This window comes from Coregonus clupeaformis, chromosome 2, assembly GCF_020615455.1.
Source record: "Coregonus clupeaformis isolate EN_2021a chromosome 2, ASM2061545v1, whole genome shotgun sequence".
In the NCBI taxonomy this organism is placed as follows: Eukaryota; Metazoa; Chordata; class Actinopteri; order Salmoniformes; family Salmonidae; genus Coregonus; species Coregonus clupeaformis.
In genome coordinates, this window is record NC_059193.1 from 14,474,675 (window position 1) to 14,486,932 (window position 12,258).

A 12,258-nucleotide genomic window follows, 5' to 3' on the forward strand; every position below is an offset into this window, starting at 1 on the left:
ATGTTTCCACCTCCATGCTTCACGGTTGGGATGGTGTTCTTGGGGTTGTACTCATCCTTCTTCTTCCTCCAAACACGGCGAGTGGAGTTTAGACCAAAAAGCTCTATTTTTGTCTCATTAGACCACATGACCTTCTCCCATTCCTCCTCTGGATCATCCAGATGGTCATTGGCAAACTTCAGACGGGCCTGGACATGCGCTGGCTTGAGCAGGGGGACCTTGCGTGCGCTGCAGGATTTTAATCCATGACGGCGTAGTGTGTTACTAATGGTTTTCTTTGAGACTGTGGTCCCAGCTCTCTTCAGGTCATTGACCAGGTCCTGCCGTGTAGTTCTGGGCTGATCCCTCACCTTCCTCATGATCATTGATGCCCCACGAGGTGAGATCTTGCATGGAGCCCCAGACCGAGGATGATTGACCGTCATCTTGAACTTCTTCCATTTTCTAATAATTGCGCCAACAGTTGTTGCCTTCTCACCAAGCTGCTTGCCTATTGTCCTGTAGCCCATCCCAGCCTTGTGCAGGTCTACAATTGTATCCCTGATGTCCTTACACAGCTCTCTGGTCTTGGCCATTGTGGAGAGGTTGGAGTCTGTTTGAGTGTGTGGACAGGTGTCTTTTATACAGGTAACGAGTTCAAACGGGTGCAGTTAATACAGGCAGTGAGTGGAGAACAGCAGGGCTTTTTAATGAAAAACTAACAGGTCTGTGAGAGCCGGAATTCTTACTGGTTGGTAGGTGATCAAATATATATGTCATGCAATAAAATGTAAATTAATTACTTAGAAATCATACAATTTGATTTTCTGGATTTTTGTTTTACATTCCGTCTCTCACAGTTGAAGTGTACCTATGATAAAAATTACAGACCTCTACATCTGGTGTGGCCACCAGCTGCATTAAGTACTGCAGTGCATCTCCTCCTCATGGGACTATACCAGATTTGCCAGTTCTTGCTGTGAGATGTTAAGCTACTCTTCCACCAAGGCACCTGCAAGTTCCCGGACATTTCTGTGGGGAATGGCCCTAACCCTCACCCTCCGATCCAGCAGGTCCTAGACGTGCTCAATGGGATTGAGATCCGGGCTCTTCGCTGGCTATGGCAGAACACTGACATTCCTGTCTTGCAGGAAATCATGCACAGAACGAGCAGTATGGCTAGTGGCATTGTCATGCTGGAGGGTCATGTCAGGATGAGCCTGCAGGAAGGGTACCACATGAGGGAGGAGGATGTCTTCCCTGTAACGCACAGCGTTGAAATTGCCTGCAATGACAACAAGCTCAGTCCGATGATGCTGTGACACACCGCCCCAGACCATGACGGACCCTCCACCTCCAAATCGATCCCGCTCCAGAGTACAGGCCTCGGTGTAACGCTCATTCCTTCGACGATAAACGTGAATCCGACCATCACCCCTGGTGAGACAAAACTGCGACTCGTCAGTGAAGAGCACCTTTTGCCAGTCCTGTCTGGTCCAGCGATGGTGGGTTTGTGCCCATAGGCGACGTTGTTGCCGGTGATGTCTGGTGAGGACCTGCCTTACAACAGGCCTACAAGCCCTCAGTCCAGCCTCTCTCAGCTTATTGCGGATAGTCTGAGCACCGATGGAGGGATTGTGCGTTACTGGTGTAACTCGGGCAGTTGTTGTTGCCATCCTGTACCTGTCCCGCAGGTGTGATGTTCGGATGTACCGATCCTGTGCAGGTGTTTGTCATGTGAATTTCTATCTCTAATTCGACCTAAGCTTGAATCATTACCAGAGGTTGTAAAGCTCTGGTTTTAATCATCAATGATTCAAGGTCCACAATCCACAAGTAATTATCGGTAAATTTATTCATGGAGAGCTCTGCTCAAAAACACAAATATCCTGTTTTTTATACCCCTTGACAAACAAAGACACTATGCTCCTCCCACCTTTAGGTGGCTTTCTTAAACAGTTCCCGCCTTCCCCCTTGAATGGTTAGTAACGCCCCTTCTGTTAGTGGGTTGACACTACATGATAATTCTAACATTTATACTGTGTTTGGGGTGAAATTCTTTAGTCATTATTCTTAAAATCCAAATTAATCTAACAGTGTTACACGTAGTCTGCCACTGCGAGGACAATCAGCTGTCCGTCCTGTCTCCCTGTAGCGCTGTCTTAGGCGTCTCACAGTACGGACATTGCAATTTATTGCCATGACCACATCTGCAGTCCTCATGCCTCCTTGCAGCATGCCTAAGGCACGTTCACGCAGATGAGCAGGGACCCTGGGCATCTTTCTTTTGGTGTTTTTCAGAGTCAGTAGAAAGGCCTCTTTAGTGTCCTAAGTTTTCATAACTGTGACCTTAATTGCCTACCGTCTGTAAGCTATTTGTGTCTTAACAACCGTTCCACAGGTGCATGTTCATTTAATTGTTTATGGTTCATTGAACAAGGATGGGAAATAGTGTTTAAACCGTTTACAATGAAGATCTGTGAAGTTATTTGGATTTTTACGAATTGTCTTTGAAAATCTGGGTCCTGAAAAATTTATGTTTCTTTTTTTGCTGAGTTATATTTATATAATCTATATATACACACAGTACCAGTCAAAAGTTTGGACACACCTACTCATTCCAGGGTTTTTCTTTATTTTTACTATTTTCTACATTGTAGAATAATAGTGAAGACATCAAAACTATGAAATAACACATATGTAATCATGTAGTAACCAAAAAAGTGTTAAACAAATCAAAATATATTGTATATTTGAGATTCTTCAAATAGCCACCCTTTGCCTTGATGACTTCTTTGCACACTCTTGGCAGTTCCAAACTGCCTCTGGAAGCAACGTCAGCTCAAGAATGTTTTCATGGCCGAGCAGCCGCACACAAGCCTAAGATCACAATGCCAAGCGTCGGCTGGAGTGGTATAAAGCTCGCCGCCATTGGACTCTAGAGCAGTGGAAACGTGTTCTCTGGAGTGATGAATCACGCTTCACCATCTGGCAGTCCGACGGACTAATCTGGGTTTGGCGGATGCCAGGAGAACTCTACCTGCCCGACTGCATAGTGCCAACTGTAAAGTTTGGAGGAGGAATAATGGTCTGGGGCTGTTTTTCATGGTTGGGGCTAGGCCCCTTAGTTCCAGTAAAGCGGAATCTTAATGCTACAGCATACAATGACATTCTAGACGATACTGTGCTTCCAACTTTGTGGCAACAGTTTTGGGAAGTTCAGCATGACAATGCCACCATGCACAAAGCGAGGTCCATACAGAAATGGTTAGTCGAGATCGGTGTGGAAGAATTTGACTGGCCTGCACAGAGCCCTGACCTCAACCACATCGAACACCCTTAGGATGAATTGGAACGCCGACTGCAAGCCAGGACTAATCGCCCAACATCAGTGCCTGACCTCACTAATGCTCTTGTAGCTGAATGGAAGCAAGTCCCCGCAGCAATGTTCCAACATCTAGTGGAATGCCTTCCCAGAAGAGTGGAGGCTGTTATAGCAGCAAAGGGGGGATCAGCTCCATATTAATGCCCATGATTTTAGAATGAGATGTTTGACGAGGAGGTGTCCACATACACTAGTCATGTAGTGTGTGTGTGACATGACTGCAAAATATAATGTAGCTAAATTCAAGGACAAGAGTGAGAAGCTATGATGGTTTTGTTTCTGGGAGGCTGTAAATACATACACATTTCCACTCAAAATTCTACCATCAAACAGTCTTATTATCAAGTCAGTCAAGGTGTCTAATCAGTGATAATTCCATCTCTGTCCAGCAGGTGGTGCTGGCACCGCACAAGGCCAACAAGATCCATGGGGAGCCGCGGGGCAGGGCTGGGGGCACCAGCGACTCAGACCCCCTGGACAGCACCGACTGTGCCAGTGAGACTAGCAGCAGTGGGGGCAAGAGCCAGGAGCTCAACTTCCTCCCCGACATCTCCTCTTCTTCCTCCTCCTCCTCGTCCTCCTCCTCGTCTTCGTCCTCGGGCCCCTCTCACAGCCTGCTGCCAGGCCCGGAGAAGAGACACTGTCCTCAGCTACACCCAGGCAACCAAGTCACCGTCTCCATCTCCAAACCTACACAGAAGTGAGTGACCTGCAGCACTTTAGAGGAGAGATATTGGTTTGAGTTAGACTAAGAACTGTAGTTTTCCTAAAGGAGCTGGTCAAGCTCCATCACATTACACAGAACAGTGCATTTTTAATACAAATGCATAGTTAAAAACAGCAACCTTATTAATTGTGAATCGTAATTATAATAATTGTAAGTATTTATCCCCTTCTCTCTCTCTTCCTCCCCCCCCTTCTCTCTCTCTTCCTCCCCCCCTTCTCTCTCTCTTCCTCCCCCCTTCTCTCTCTCACCCGCTCCCCTTCTCAGAGCTCCAGACATGAGTGAGATGACCCCCAGCAGCTCTCTACCGTCTCAGTTTAAGACGATGTCTCTGCCCGTCACATCCCCCAACAGCAAGAGCCTCACCAGCCCCAAGAGGGGACAGAAGAGAGAGGAGGGCTGGAAGGAGGTGGTCAGACGGTGGGTAGACGCACGCACCATCCATAAAATCCATCTAGAAATGCTTCAAATTAATCTATAGGTCATTTTAGGCCGGTGGTTCCCAACCTTTTTTGTTTACTTTTAACAGTCTTTCTCTGCCTGTAGTAACCCCCTCATGTGCATTTTCACAGTAGACCTATGGTCTCATGAGTATTCTAAAGTACCCCCTGTGGATAGGCCAAGTACCCCTGGTTGGGAACCACTGTTTTAGACAATAAGGAAAAGTGAGTTGTCAGCACTGTTGCTCCCCATTGATCTTGTTTTTTGGCCCGGTTCTAAACTCCATATGAACCTCTCTCTCTCTCCGGGCTGCAGGTCTAAGAAGCTGTCGGTGCCGGCCTCGGTGGTGTCGAGGATCATGGGTAGAGGAGGCTGCAACATCACAGCTATACAGGACGTGACGGGAGCACACATCGACGTGGACAAACAGAAAGACAAGAACGGAGAGAGAATGATCACCATCAGGTAGGGAGGGAGGGCGGGAGAGAGAATTATCACCATCAGGTGGAGAGGGAGGGATGGAGAGGGAGGGGGTGGAGAGGGAGGGGGAGAGAGAGGAAGGGAGGGGATGGAGAGGACGGGGGAGAGGGAGAGAGACCTCTGGTGGCAGCAGCCCACTATTAGACCAGTCAACAGAGTAGAGAACTGAACAGGAGGAAGTTTAGAACACCTACTGATTCCAGGATTTTCTTTATTTTTACTATTTTCTACATTGTAGAATAATAGTGAAGACTCAAAACTATGAAATAGCACATATGGAATCATGTAGTAACCAAAAAAGTGTTCAACAAATCTAAATATATTTTATATTTGAGATTCTTCAAATCGCCACCCTTTGCCTTGATGACAGCTTTGCACACTCTTGGCATTCTCTCAACCAGCTTCATGAGGTAGTCACCTGGAATGCATTTCAATTAACAGGTGTGCCTTAAAAGTTAATTTGTGGAATTTCTTTCCTTCCTAATGTGTTTGAGCCAATCACATGTGTTGTGACAAGGTAGGGGGGGTATACAGAAGATAGCCATATTTGGTAAAAGACCAAGTCCATATTATGGCAAGAACAGCTCAAATAAACAAAGAAACGACAGTCCATCATTACTTTAAGACATGAAGGTCAGTCAATACGTTTCTCTGGGTCTTCAAGTGCAGTCGCAAAAACCATCAAGCGCTATGATGAAGCTGGCTCTCATGGAATGGAAGACCCAGAGTTACCTCTGCTGCAGAGGATAAGTTCATTGGTTACCAGCCTCAGAAATTGCAGGCCAAATAAATGCTTCAGAGTTCAAGTAACAGACACATCAACATCAACTGTTCAGAGGAGACTGTGTAAATCAGGCCTTCATGGTCGAATTGCTGCAAACAAACCACTACTAAAGGACACCAATAAGAAGAAGAGACTTGCTTGGGCCAAGAAACACGAGCAATGGACATTAGACCGGTGGAAATGTGTCCTTTAGTCTGGAGTCCAAATTGGAGATTTTTGGTTCCAACTGCCGTGTCTTTGTGAGACGCGGTGTGGGTGAACGGATGATCTCCGCATGTGTATTTCCCACGATAAGCATGGAGGAGGAGGTGTTATGTTGTGGGGGTGCTTTGCTGGTGACACTGTCTGTGATTTATTTAGAATTCAAGGCACACTTAACCAGCATGGCTACCACAGCATTCTGCAGCGATATGCCATCCCATCTGGTTTGGGCTTAGTGGAACTATCATTTGTTTTTCAACAGGACAATGACCCAACACACCTCCAGGCTGTGTAAGGGCTGCTATTTTACCAAGAAGGAGAGTGATGGAGTGCTGCATTAGATGACCTGGCCACAATCCCCTGACCTCAACCAAATTGAATGGTTTGGGATGAGTTGGACCGCAGAGTGAAGGAAAAGCAGCCAACAAGTGTTCTGCATCTGTGGGAACTACTTCAAGACTGTTGGAAAAGCATTCCAGGGGAAGCTGGTTGAGAGAATGCCAAGAGTGTGTAAAGCTGTCGTCAAGGCAAAGGGTGGCTGTTTGAAGAATCTCATATAAAATATATTTTGATTTGTTTAACACTTCTTTGGTTACTACATGATTCCATATGTGCTATTTCATAGTTTATGTCTTCACTATTATTCTACAATGTAGAAAATAGTAAAAATAAAGAAAAACCCTTGAATGAGTAGGTGTTCTAAAACTTTTGACCAGTAGTGTATGTGTTGATTTATCTGAGTGATTCTAAGTATTTAGATGGAATGAAGTGTGGTCTTAATCATCCTCCTGCTGGATCTCCAGGATATCAGTGAAGAGTTCAGATACTGTGATTGGTTGGAACCATTTCCATATGGAATGTATACATTGTAGTGCATCCCCTGACCCCCGTGTTGTGATGGTCCATTCCAGAGGTGGCACAGAGTCGACACGCCACGCGGTCCAGCTGATCAACTCTCTGATCCAGGACCCAGCCAAGGAACTAGAGGACCTGATCCCCAGGAACCACATCAGGGCCCCGGGCTCCAAGACCACCTCAGTCCCCTTCCCCACCCCCACTGGGGCTAACCTTAACCTCACCGTCGGGGCCAAGGCACTGGGCTCCCTGGTCACGTCCTCTGGGGTCTCCTTCCAGTCCTCCTCCTCTCAGACAGGGGGTAAGATGGGTAAGGGTCTGTCGTCTGGGGTGAGGCAGCCCTTCCCCGTGTCTCTCCCCCTGGCCTACGCCCATCCCCAGCTGGCCCTTCTGGCAGCCCAGACCATGCACCAGATCAGGCTCCCCAGACTGCCCATGGCCCAGTTCGGTGGGACCTTCTCCCCTGCCGCCAGCACCTGGGGCCCGTTCCCGGTGCGGCCGCTGAGTCCCGGTAGCGCCAACAGCTCCCCCAAACACAACGGTGGTAGTAGTAACAACCAGGCCAGATCCAACTTATCTAGTCATAATGATCACAACACATCATCCACAGGGTCCTCTGTCTCCAGTCCTAGTGCCTTTAACAGTCACGCTGCTACGACTACAGGGTCACCCCACACCCCTCCTGGGGCCCAACCCAGTGCCCCCACCCCTTCCTCAGTCAGGAAACAGCTGTTCACCTCTGACCCCAAGCACACAGGGGTCAACTCTGTCTCCATGGTTACTGCCACCACTGTCAGTAGTAGTAGTAGTAATAGTAGTAGTCACTCAGTGAGAGGTACAGGGTCTCCCGCCCACCAATACACGGGCTTAACGGCTACATACGCCCCTAAACCTCATCAACCCCAGGTCGCCCCCATCTCTCAGCCCCCCAAGTCACCCCCCAGCGCCCCCACTGCTCCCCCAGGCAAGGAGAAGCTGACCCCCTCCCTCTCTCAGGAGGCCCAGCCCGTCTCAGTCAACAATGGGGTTAGTTCAGGTGGTTTCACTGCCCCTGCCATGGCTGCCCCCTCCAAACCTGAGCCCCGCCAGCAGCAGCACCAACCCCCTCCCCTAACCTCCACCTCCTCCTCAGACTCCCCTCCACCTCTCCTCCCTCCTCAGTCCAGCTCCCACCTCCCCCCATCCTCCTCCGCCCCCTCACACACACACCCCAACAGCACCGTACCCCACTTCTCGGCTCCCGCTCCCCGCGTCTCACACCGCATGCAGCCCCCGACAGGGCCCTACTACCAACACCCCAACCAGCAGCAGCAACAACAACAACCGTTCCTACCCCACAACACACAGCAACAACAACATGAGCACCCCAACCAGCAGCAGCCCCAAGCGTCCCAGCCAACCTCCATGCCCCCTCAGCCCCAGTCTCCTCACCACCCCCAGTCCTCCATGGGTCTGATGAACGGCTCTCAGATGCAGCAGCAGCAGGTCCATGGTGGGGCCAAGCCCCAGCAGATGCCCCCTAACTTCGGCCCTGCAGCCCTCTTCAACCATTTCAGCAGCATGTTCGACAACAACCAGGTGGGTGCCACCACACATTATTTTCTACTATTTTTATTTTTATTATCCAAAGAAAAACATTTTATTACAACAGAGCAGGGCTATCCAACCCTGTTCCTGGAGAGCTACCCTCCTGTAGGTTTGCACTCCAACCCTGTTCCTGGAGAGCTACCCTCCTGTAGGTTTTCACTCCAACCCTGTTCCTGGAGAGCTACCCTCCTGTAGGTTTTCACTCCAACCCTGTTCCTGGAGAGCTACCCTCCTGTAGGTTTTCACTCCAACCCTGTTCCTGGAGAGCTACCCTCCTGTAGGTTTTCACTCCAACCCTGTTCCTGGAGAGCTACCCTCCTGTAGGTTTTCACTCCAACCCTGTTCCTGGAGAGCTACCCTCCTGTAGGTTTTCACTCCAACCCTGTTCCTGGAGAGCTACCCTCCTGTAGGTTTTAACTCCAACCCTGTTCCTGGAGAGCTACCCTCCTGTAGGTTTTCCTTCCGACCCCAGTTGTAACTAACCAGATTCAGCCTATCAACCAGCTTATTATTATAATCAGGTGAGCTAGATTAGGGTTGGAGCGAAAACCTACAGGAGGGTAGCTCTCCAGGAACAGGGTTGGAGAGCCCTGCCATAGAGTAACAACATGTTTGAAGGTTGTGACCTAAACTTCAGTGCCTACTCATTTTGGGTCACACCTGTGCCCAATTTGCTCACTAACCACTTGTCTCTATTAGGTGGGTAACAACCAGGTGTGGGGTGCGTGCCACCTCCCTGCCCGCTCCCCCCCTGAGCAGCAGTATTCTGCCCCCCCCACCTACATGGGCATGGGCCAGATGGATGGCATGATGGCCCCTCCTCCAGACAGCTCCAAGGCCCCTGGATACCGCTCTGCCTCACAGAGGATGGTCAACAGTCCTATTGGTAAAAGAAAAGGCTATTTTAGATGATTTATTTTCTCTTTGACTTTGTTTGACCTTACAGTATATGCCCCAACTCTCTCTCCCTGTCTTACAGCTCTGAGTCTGACCAGCTATGCTACCAGTATGTCTGGTAGTCCAGGGTACCTGCAGTCTATAGGCCTCTAACTCTCTCTCTCTGTATGTAGCTCTGACCAGCTATGCTACTAGTATGTCTGGTAGTCCAGTCTATCTACACGGCCCAGCAGCTGTGGGAACCCCCTCCTTCAGCAGACAGCACTTCTCCCCTCACCCCTGGAGCGCTGCCACATCAGGTACTGACACAGATGTGTGAAAATGAATCTAAAATGCCCATGAAGCTTATTTTCCAGGAATTCAACACACAGAACATAAATTATTTAACTAATACAATTTAAGAGATTTTTGCCTAACTAGACACACAACCTTTAACCCCTCCCCTCCCCAGGCGAGTCCCAGGCGGTGCCCCCTGCCTCCACGGTGTCGTCGTCTGGCCCCCCGGGCCCCCCTCCCCACCAGGCCAAGCAGGGCCAGGGTAGCAGCCAGCAGGACAGGAAGGTGCCTCCTCCCATCGGGACAGAGAGGCTGGCTAGGATCAGACAGACCACCGTCAACCCTCCTCTCCTCCAGACCTCCTACACCGCTCCTGTAGGACAGGGAGGCATATGGTCCTTCGGAGTCGGCAGCGCCTCGGGTGAGTAGTCACACACACAACCTTTAACCCACCCTGGTCTCTCCATCCCCTGATGTACGGCTGATAGGTAAACAGACCACACCCCGTTTCTCATCTCCCGTCTCCCTCTCCTCTAGAAGCCATGTCAGGTTGGTCCCAGCCCCTGATGGGTAGTCACATGATGCACCCTGGGCTGCAGGCGGACCACAACTTCTCCCAGTACCAGCCCATGGAGCAGGACGACACCAGCATCTCTAACCCCGCTAACAACTACCACCAGCAACACATCAACCACCCCAACAACTACATGGACTTCCCCAAGGTAACACACACACCTTTGCTGATTTTGAAAGTATCATATCACCTTCTCAAATGGCTGTTCCTCTTCTTGTCTGTGTCTCCAGGGTAGGGCCATGTCAATATACTGTAGATAGTGGACCTTGTTGTCTCCAGGGTAGGGCCATGTCAATATACTGTAGATAGTGGACCTTGTTGTCTCCAGGGTAGGGCCATGTCAATATACTGTAGATAGTGGACCTTGTCTCCAGGGTAGGGCCATGTCAATATGCTGTAGTTAGTGGACCTTGTTGTCTCCAGGGTAGGGCCATGTCAATATACTGTAGATAGTGGACCTTGTCTCCAGGGTAGGGCCATGTCAATATACTGTAGTTAGTGGACCTTGTTGTCTCCAGGGTAGGGCCATGTCAATATACTGTAGATAGTGGACCTTGTTGTCTCCAGGGTAGGGCCATGTCAATATACTGTAGTTAGTGGACCTTGTTGTCTCCAGGGTAGGGCCATGTCAATATACTGTAGATAGTGGACCTTGTCTCCAGGGTAGGGCCATGTCAATATACTGTAGTTAGTGGACCTTGTTGTCTCCAGGGTAGGGCCATGTCAATATACTGTAGTTAGTGGACCTTGTTGTCTCCAGGGTAGGGCCATGTCAATATACTGTAGTTAGTGGACCTTGTTGTCTCCAGGGTAGGGCCATGTCAATATACTGTAGTTAGTGGACCTTGTTGTCTCCAGGGTAGGGCCATGTCAATATACTGTAGATAGTGGACCTTGTTGTCTCCAGGGTAGGGCCATGTCAATATACTGTAGTTAGTGGACCTTGTTGTCTCCAGGGTAGGGCCATGTCAATATACTGTAGATAGTGGACCTTGTTGTCTCCAGGGTAGGGCCATGTCAATATACTGTAGTTAGTGGACCTTGTTGTCTCCAGGGTAGGGCCATGTCAATATACTGTAGTTAGTGGACCTTGTTGTCTCCAGGGTAGGGCCATGTCAATATACTGTAGTTAGTGGACCTTGTTGTCTCCAGGGTAGGGCCATGTCAATATACTGTAGTTAGTGGACCTTGTTGTCTCCAGGGTAGGGCCATGTCAATATACTGTAGATAGTGGACCTTGTTGTCTCCAGGGTAGGGCCATGTCAATATACTGTAGTTAGTGGACCTTGTTGTCTCCAGGGTAGGGCCATGTCAATATACTGTAGTTAGTGGACCTTGTTGTCTCCAGGGTAGGGCCATGTCAATATACTGTAGTTAGTGGACCTTGTTGTCTCCAGGGTAGGGCCATGTCAATATACTGTAGTTAGTAGACCTTGTTGTCTCCAGGGTAGGGCCATGTCAATATACTGTAGTTAGTGGACCTTGTTGTCTCCAGGGTAGGGCCATGTCAATATACTGTAGATAGTGGACCTTGTTGTCTCCAGGGTAGGGCCATGTCAATATACTGTAGTTAGTGGACCTTGTTGTCTCCAGGGTAGGGCCATGTCAATATACTGTAGTTAGTGGACCTTGTTGTCTCCAGGGTAGGGCCATGTCAATATACTGTAGTTAGTGGACCTTGTTGTCTCCAGGGTAGGGCCATGTCAATATACTGTAGTTAGTGGACCTTGTTGTCTCCAGGGTAGGGCCATGTCAATATACTGTAGTTAGTGGACCTTGTTGTCTCCAGGGTAGGGCCATGTCAATATACTGTAGTTAGTGGACCTTGTCTCCAGGGTAGGGCCATGTCAATATACTGTAGTTAGTGGACCTTGTTGTGATGTGTATAATGACCTTGTTGTCTCCAGGGTATGGCCATGTCGATGTATGGAGGGACCATGCTGCCCCCCAACCCCCCTATGGGAGAGGGTCCGGGGGGGGCCATGTTCAACGGGCTGCACTCTGCCGACCCTGCATGGAGCCCCATCATCAAGGTGGTCCCCAACAACGCAGACAACACCGACCCACAGCAGGTG

At 49.3% G+C, this 12,258-nt stretch overlaps 1 protein-coding gene across 13 annotated transcripts in view; it reads left to right on the top strand.

Moving 5' to 3' along the window:
- The window catches only part of LOC121533092 (ankyrin repeat and KH domain-containing protein 1), a 52,591-nt gene that overhangs the window by 39,494 nt on the left and 839 nt on the right, over positions 1-12,258 (top strand). For 9 of the 13 annotated variants that reach the window (XM_041838860.2, XM_041838875.2, XM_041838892.2 and 6 more), the window contains exons 29-37: positions 3,754-4,064; positions 4,356-4,508; positions 4,845-4,994; positions 6,906-8,427; positions 9,136-9,322; positions 9,507-9,632; positions 9,785-10,030; positions 10,147-10,331; positions 12,091-12,255. In XM_041838860.2, the coding sequence (XP_041694794.2) occupies positions 3,754-4,064; positions 4,356-4,508; positions 4,845-4,994; positions 6,906-8,427; positions 9,136-9,322; positions 9,507-9,632; positions 9,785-10,030; positions 10,147-10,331; positions 12,091-12,255 (3,045 nt within the window). The remainder of the gene's footprint in view (positions 1-3,753; positions 4,065-4,355; positions 4,509-4,844; positions 4,995-6,905; positions 8,428-9,135; positions 9,323-9,506; positions 9,633-9,784; positions 10,031-10,146; positions 10,332-12,090; positions 12,256-12,258) is intronic. The other 4 variants (XM_041838867.2, XM_045226677.1, XM_045226692.1 and 1 more) reach the window with 2 other exon arrangements.